The 7859-nt window shown below is 29.5% G+C and overlaps 1 protein-coding gene across 1 annotated transcript; it reads right to left on the bottom strand.

Moving 5' to 3' along the window:
• Window positions 1-594: 594 nt before the first annotated feature.
• On the bottom strand, window positions 595-7142 carry LOC139425632 (prickle planar cell polarity protein 3-like). The gene is made up of 4 exons (XM_071181032.1): window positions 6891-7142; window positions 5115-5291; window positions 3564-3680; window positions 595-807 (listed from the first exon to the last, which is right to left on the bottom strand). Exons 1-4 carry the CDS (start codon window positions 7140-7142, stop codon window positions 595-597), a joined length of 759 nt encoding a protein of 252 aa, XP_071037133.1.
• Window positions 7143-7859: the final 717 nt, after the last annotated feature.

Here is a 7859-nt window from a genome sequence, read left to right as displayed (position 1 = left end):
CAATTTTTTTTTGTTCTTATATTTAACATTATGATGAATATAATTCATATTTATATGATTGGATGGCACCACAAGTTCTTTCAAACAAATAATAGAATAAATACGGATCGATGTTTTTGTTTATAATAACTGCAGAAATGCTTTAATCTGTTTTCATTGCAGAATTAACTGGAAATAAAGAAAAGTAAAAAAAGAATATAATCGAGAAACTAAATTGAGTGTTAACTCTTCGAATCATACAGCATCAAATAAACGTTTCATATTAGATTTGATTAAGAGTTCTCAGTAAGTTTCGAAAAATGTGTTGCTATTTAATCATAGTAGCACATCCTTAAATGCTAATTCATGTTCAATTTTAAACAAACGCAATTAGAAAACTTTTAATTGAAAGATTAAAACAGTTCATATTGACTAAATTAAACTATTTTATCAAATTTTGAAACTGCTTGGAACAAAATATCATTGTTTTTGCGAGCTTATTAAAAATTTTAATAATAATTTTAAGTATTAAGATAATAATTTTAAGTATGAAGATAATAATTTTAAGTATTATGCTCAAAGCCTACTGGCATGAATTCTATAAAAAAAGCCATTTTATTGATTAACTAACATGTTCACTTTGATATCAACCTCATATTTGATAACTTTCGCGTGTCCTTCAAACAAACCATCGCACTCTTTGCAACGAGGAGCAATATCATCATCATAGCATTTGATGCAATAAAACTTCCCTTCGTGTTCCACTAAGTCCAAGAGAACCACATCACATTTCTCACAGGTGATGCAATTTAAATGCCAACACTTACCCTGAAAGGAAAAAAATAACTTTCACTTTTAAAGGAAATGAATAAGCTCTCTCAAAAAAATTGATTAATTGATTGATAAACCAAATGCTCGAAAACAATTTCTTAAAACCCGAAGCCGGTTCGTAAATTTTATACTGATGCAACAAAGACTACATTAATAATTTAGTGGTCCAGGATACCTAAACTTTAATTGCGTTTGGTTCTTATTTGCAATGATAGCTAACTAACACTGTCTGGCTCTTTGTTGCATTTTAGTGAAAGCAATGTCACAAATTGAAACTTCATGTAACCAAGTTGTTTTCCCCATATACTAATATTGGTGGAATCTAGAAAAAATGTTAAACCGAAAAATAAAAAACCGACTACAAAAAAATCCCGTCCGAAAGAAAGTTTATAACGCTTCGAAGTTTAAGATTTTGATAGTTATATTCAGCCTAAATACATTAAAAAATTTTAGAAGCTAATGATTAGAAACTAATGTTTATAACGCTTCAAAGTTTAAGATTTTGATACTTATATTTAGCCTAAATACATTAAAAAATTTTAGAAACTAATGATTAGTAAAACTATTTTTTCCCTAGAGCACTTATTAGTAAAGGAATGTGCATAAAAGAAATCTTACATCATTCTCGATATATCGGCTACCAACTGCAATACACTCTCTGCATTTTGCACAATTAAAGATCTTTTTATAACAGCTGGAACAATAGAGTTCGCCATCTTTCTCAAAACACTTATTATTCTCAAGTGGTAGAGCACAATCAGGAGAAAAGCAAGACAGGTGGTCTCGGTGATAGAACTTATCACGAGCCTGGGTAAATTGAAGCTCAAAAATAAGTTCGTCACAAGCATGGCACCTATACAAGAGAGAGAGGAAAAACCAGATGGCATCAACCGAAAATCATCTTCATAAATTTCTTAAAAGTTGTCTTCAGAGAAATATATAAAAGAGTTTCCACTTTAATACTAGAACGCATAAAAAAAATTGCACTTTTTTTGCAAATTAGCTGTAATTATTTGGTTTTTGGCTTTATATTAGTTCTATAAGAAGGATAAGTGTTAATTCTTGAAGAATGTTGAGTGTTAAACAAAACAAGTATTCAAAAACCTCATTCAAATAAACCGAAATTGCGAAATAACATTTTATTAGCCGCTAGAATGGGATAGTTCCGGAATGGGATAGCTTTTGGAACTCGCTCCAAATTCCTTTCACTTTNGAAACTAATGTTTATAACGCTTAGAAGTTTAAGATTTTGATACTTATATTTAGCCTAAATACATTAAAAAATTTTAGAAACTAATAATTAGTAAAACTATTTTTTCCCTAGAGCACTTATTAGTAAAGGAATGTGTGTAAAAGAAATCTTACATCATTCTCGATATATCGGCTACCAACTGCAATACACTCTCCGCATTTTGCACAATTAAAGATCTTCTTATAGCAGGTGGAACAATAGAGTTCACCGTCTTTTTCAAAGCACTTATTATTCTCAAGTGGTAGAGCACAGTCAGGAGAAAAGCAAGACAGGTGGTCTCGGTGATAGAACTTATCACGAGCCTGGGTAAATTGAAGCTCAAAAATAAGTTCGTCACAAGCATGGCACCTATACAACAGAGAGAGGAAAAACCAGGTGTCATCAACCGAAAATCATCTTCGTAAATAATTTCTTAAAAGTTGTCTTCAGAGAAATACATAAAAGATTTCCCACTTTAATACTAGAACACGTAAAGAAAATGGCACTTTTTTTGTAAATTAGTTGAAATTATTTGGTTTTTGGCTTTATATTAGTTCTGTAAAATGGATAGGTGTTAGTTCTTGAAGAATGTTGAGTGTTAAACAAGACAAGTAATTAAATACCTCATTCAAATAAACCGTAACTACGAAATGACATTTTATTAGCCGTTAGAATGGGATAGTTCCGGAATGGGATAGCTTTTGAAGCTCGCTCCGAATTCCTTTAACTTTTGAAAAGTAAACAATCGTTTGAAAGTAGACTTTCTGAAAGATCCAGTTCATAGTTTTCGTGAAGCCATTATTCTTTATTTAATAATAATTATTTTTATCAATACTTTGAATAATCTAATCAGAAAAATAAGCTAAATTGAAGAATAATAAAATACAATTTATCATTTTTAAGAACTTGGGGAACATTCTTATTGAATCTAGTTTGAACTCTTTACTTAAAATGTATTAATCGAATTCTCAGTTTTTAAATAAATATTTCATATGAATTTTTATTTTAATGAAATAGTAACAATAAAAAAATACAGTCACTGCAGCGTTAGAATTTTTTTTTCTTGTATTAAAATTAAATGTTTATTTTCAAAACATTTTAATACAACATCAAATCATTTTCTTATAACAAAAAAAGAATGAAATATCTCTATTCTTCTCTTACAATTAAAATCGAATAAACTTTTCTGTGGTGTTTGCAAACAGTATTATTACAGTATGCATCTTGGAGTAAACTCCAAAAACTCCAATTCATAAAACTGATCTCATATTTGCGAATAAAGTTCTATTAGCCAGTGCAAATTTGACATGTTGCTAGAAGTTTTTGTAGGACAATATTTTAGTTTTTTAGTTACTTTAAATATCCGAAAGTTTTATTAGTAATATAGATTTTTATGCTGACTAAAATTTATAAAAACATACCTGCTTTTCAAAGTTTCTGAAAAGTGACGAACGCAATATATAGATCCCTTTCTATAACAATAAATTAAATCCACTATATATGCACTGCACTCATTGCATACAAAACATGCTATGTGAAATGCTTGTGGCCTTGTAACTGAGAGCGTAACAACTAATTCATTATTTTTAAACGATGCCAGGCATCTAAGGCACTGCAAAAGTAAACCTGGTTCCCATTCCTGAAATCAAATAATTCATAATAAGTTTAAAGTAATAAATTAATGTTTTTGATAAATAATTATTAAATACCAGAATAACTTTCGTTTTAATGGTAGGATTTGCATGCTAATCTAAATGGCTTAAAGTGGTAATTTCAAGCATGCTAATTAATTAGAGCAGACGATAACGCGATAAAGTTATGAAATCAGTTACAAAAGCGTAATTTCTCTTCATAAACAAACTTTTTTTTCAGCATTTTGTAGATCTCTTTTTTATGAAATAAGACATAAAAGCATACTTTTTCTGAATAAACGTACTTGTTTTGGCCTGCAAAATATGAGAGTATTAACGGAATGTAGAAGATATCGCACCAATAGTTTACATCAGAAAGCGATCGAAAGTTTGAGGTCCACATTTACGAAATTTTTAAACTCAAGTTGGTAAGAGACACAAAATTGATCCTTCTTCATATTTCAAGATCCATCTTTTATCCTTTTAATGACGATGCTTCTAAAGCAGTCTCCACCCTTATAGTAATAGGCTACACAGCGACAATTTGGAAATTGCTAAAACTTGGAATCATTTTTGGCAGAGGCAAAGCGAAGATGAAGCGAAGATCCCTTGTGATAAATACAATTATTAAGCAATCAAAATCACTATCTCATATATCTCAAGTTTCATTTAGATCCCCTACTAACTTGGGCAAATCACTTAAAATACGTCAAAGACAAAATACTAAAATATCATGCCCACCAAAAAATAATTACCAAGGCAAACTTGGTGCACACGGTAAAAAAATAATGAAAATATCTATGAATCTGTCACTAAAGAAATTTCCTTCTCTTGAACAGCCATTTGTTGTAATACACTGTTAAACAGAAGACAGAGTTAAAATTCCATCCAACGAAAGCTTTTAATCTTAATCACAAAAACTTATTGAACCATGTCTACGGAAAGACAACAGAGTTTGGCCGGAGTCTTACCTCCTAGACATAAAGGCTAAATGCCAAAACTCTTCTAACTAAATGAAAAATACGCCGTTTTCGAGGGGAAAATAAAGAAATAAGAGCTATACGAATACGTTATGCGTTTGAACTTCTAACTGCAAGTGTGAACTTTAATTGAATATTACCCATGATAGAACTCAGTAGAGAGATATGATTTAAGCCTTAAATGCTCAAATGTCACACAAAGGTCAAACAAGTGATCAATAGCGTACTAGAAGGAAATTCTATCTATTAGTAACTATGTACTAGTACTATAAATTCTATGTACATAGTATTTATAGAATGTATTCTTGGTTATAAATTCTATGTACATAGAATTTATAACCAAGAGGAAATAAAAAATCTCATTATACGGCTTACAAAAAAAAATTCTAGGATTTTTTAAAACATTATTGAGACATACAATTTTGAATCCTCCGGTAGACAGATACTGTAGTTAATACCAACCTTAACAGATCCAAATCTCAAATATTTGCTTTTAAGATTCTGAACAAAGGCTATCAATTCAGCTTGGCATTCTGGTTCCACGAAACGACAGTGACTCTCTGATAGATCAGTTATGGGTATTTGTTTGGAAAGACCCTTCAGTCTGTTTAGTGCTCCTTCGGATCCGAGTTTCGGCACCTTACGAAAGTAATGTACGACATAATTGATATAAATATTTATGACTAGGACTTATTTGAAATAATTTCAAAAACTCAAATTCAAAATAATAAAAACAATATGTTTTGTGCTTTCAACTTCCAATTAAAGCTTTTTCAAGCGTAATAAAGCCTTTCAAGCGTAGAACTTTAGAGCAAAATCCAGTAATTTCCTTCACTTTCTCATTGAATGGCATTCCCATTTAATGGGAAAATCCAATAAAAGTGTCTGGACTTACGCTCAAAGTGTGTTACACACTTTGAATTTCACTTCTATTCAAACGTTAAATACCATAATTATTTATTGGAGCAAAATTCAAAATACGGATTTTGAAACATTCTCTGTTTTATTTCATCTTAGAATTTTTCTTTAAAAAGGCGTAGGGAGGTGGGAATCCGTTGATTACTTAATTTAAGAATTGCTAAAACTATTTCGTTTGACTTGGTTTAAGTTAATAGGCAATGTATCCATTGAACTTAAACTTCAAAACGTATTTTAAACCTAAGAACTCTGAGTGTTTTACCTATACTGCATCAGTTGATTAAATGTCTAGAAATGTTAACACTTCTTTGCAATATATAAGAAATGTTATCTTTTTTCGAATTACACAATAAGTTAGATTTACGCACGATGTTCTGAAAAGACCACCCTTCCTATATATGTTTTCAGAATACATAGAACGATCCTTAAAAACCACAGATATATGAATATAAATTTTTAAAATCCTTATAAAAAATTAAAACAATATGAATGCTCAATGGGGGATTCCAAATGAATATTTTGACAGAGAAAAAAACAGAAAACTCTATTGAAATTTGAAAAATCACAGTACAGGAAACGAATGTAATAAACATAAAAACAAATTTAATTGGAGATTGAAACTTGAAATTGTTTTGAATATTTATCTTTCAACTTCTTTTTCCTCCCACAATCAAACTTGTTTTGTTGTCTAGTACATACAAATTCCTGAACTGCAGTTCACCCGATTTTGATAGAGGTTTTGTTTCTTCCTCTCTTAAATATTAATATTGATTAAATTGTTATATAAGTACTTTTCTATTGTTATTTTTGATAGGAGTTCTAAAAATATATAATATAATCGGCATTTACGGAACAACTTGTATTTAGGGGTCGCAAATAAATATTTAAGCAAGGAAAATCAAAAACGCTTATGAAATATGACAAAAATAATTGAATTGAAAAAAAGTGGTCATAATAACTAACCAAACATGTTTGCAACAGGATTGTGTTTTGCTATCGACGCTCCTCAATTATGACATAACGGATTTTGATATCATTTTGTTTGTGATTGAAATTGTTTCGGTTCCAGGAATTAATATTTAGGCGAGCTCCTAAATATTAATTTCTGTCACCTAAAGTGTAGTCAGTTTTCTTTGTTTTCATGTTTGATAAGAATTCCAAAAAATGTGTATTAAATTTGGTTCTTACAGAACGCCTTTTATAGCTTTTTATTACTACTATCCCCTCGCTAAAAACTTATGCAATTTTTTAGAAGAAAAAGTATTCGAAAAAAAATTTTAAAAAGTTCTGAATGAACTTCTACATCTAAGTTCACCTTACCATATCTGTGGGTATTTCCTCAAAATAATCTTCATGACGATTAGAGGGACACTTTGGTGGAATCCAAGAATATAATAAGTCAGAAACTGGATAGGAAATTTCCTGAGTACTTGCTATGTCATGGAGAATTTCTTTAAGATCGGAAATATCTTCGTCGACAAAGATATGATCTTCCTTGAGATTATAGCAATGATTACAAAGCTTTCGTCGTGGTAGTAGCTCAAAATGTTCACAAACAGGCTGTTTTTTCATTTAAATAAAAAGAAATGTATCTAAATTGAAATAAACATGTTTCAGTTAAACAAAAATACTCTCCCCTATACTCATGATATATTATAATTTACCTTTTGTTTAAAAACAATATATCAATTGAATAACGTTGAATAAAAAATAAATTATTCTTATCTTAAAATATAACTGTCGTAATTTTAATATATAATTATTTATTCTAATATGTAAACAAATTTTTATCTTATTTTCTCCCACACTTAAGAAAATATTAAAATAATTGCTGAAACAGAATTCTGTTTAATCAAGAAACTACAACACAAACATTTGCTCTATTGAATCCCGTGCAAGAACTTACAGTACGGTTTAAATGATTGTTTATATTTATTAATGAAAATAAATTTTTTTAAATTAATATTTTATTTAGTAAGTTTTCAAATTCTAATTTTGGAAGGAAAAAAAAATTTAAAAAACCGTTTTTGCGGCTAATTCAAAAAATATAGTGTCATACGAAGTGAAATGTTATACGAAAATGCATCAAACTTTGACAAAAAGGACGATAACAAAGAGATAATGAAAGGTCAAGATTCTAAATTATTGAGCATCATAGAAAGAAAGTCTAAAAATGATATAGCAAAATTGCCCTTGGGGAGGGTTTCATAAAGGATATGATTCATAAAGGATGGCAATGCTGGCCTCAAAACAAACTCTCGACCTACTTATGAGATTAAAAAATTTTGG

The sequence above is a fragment of the Parasteatoda tepidariorum genome, chromosome 5 (assembly GCF_043381705.1).
Source record: "Parasteatoda tepidariorum isolate YZ-2023 chromosome 5, CAS_Ptep_4.0, whole genome shotgun sequence".
NCBI lineage: Eukaryota > Metazoa > Arthropoda > Arachnida > Araneae > Theridiidae > Parasteatoda > Parasteatoda tepidariorum.
This window is presented reverse-complemented; position numbering and strand designations above follow the sequence as displayed.

Bases quoted from the DNA above. Each gene is read 5' to 3' on its own strand.
- LOC139425632 (XM_071181032.1), bottom strand. From the start codon at position 7,142: ATGAAAAAACAGCCTGTTTGTGAACATTTTGAGCTACTACCACGACGA. The intron at 3,681-5,114 runs GTTGGTATTAAC...ATTTGATTTCAG, and splicing joins TGAGATTTGGATCTGTTAAG to GAATGGGAACCAGGTTTACT. The intron at 808-3,563 runs GTATGCAATGAG...TTTTCCTTTCAG, and splicing joins CATTTCACATAGCATGTTTT to GGTAAGTGTTGGCATTTAAA.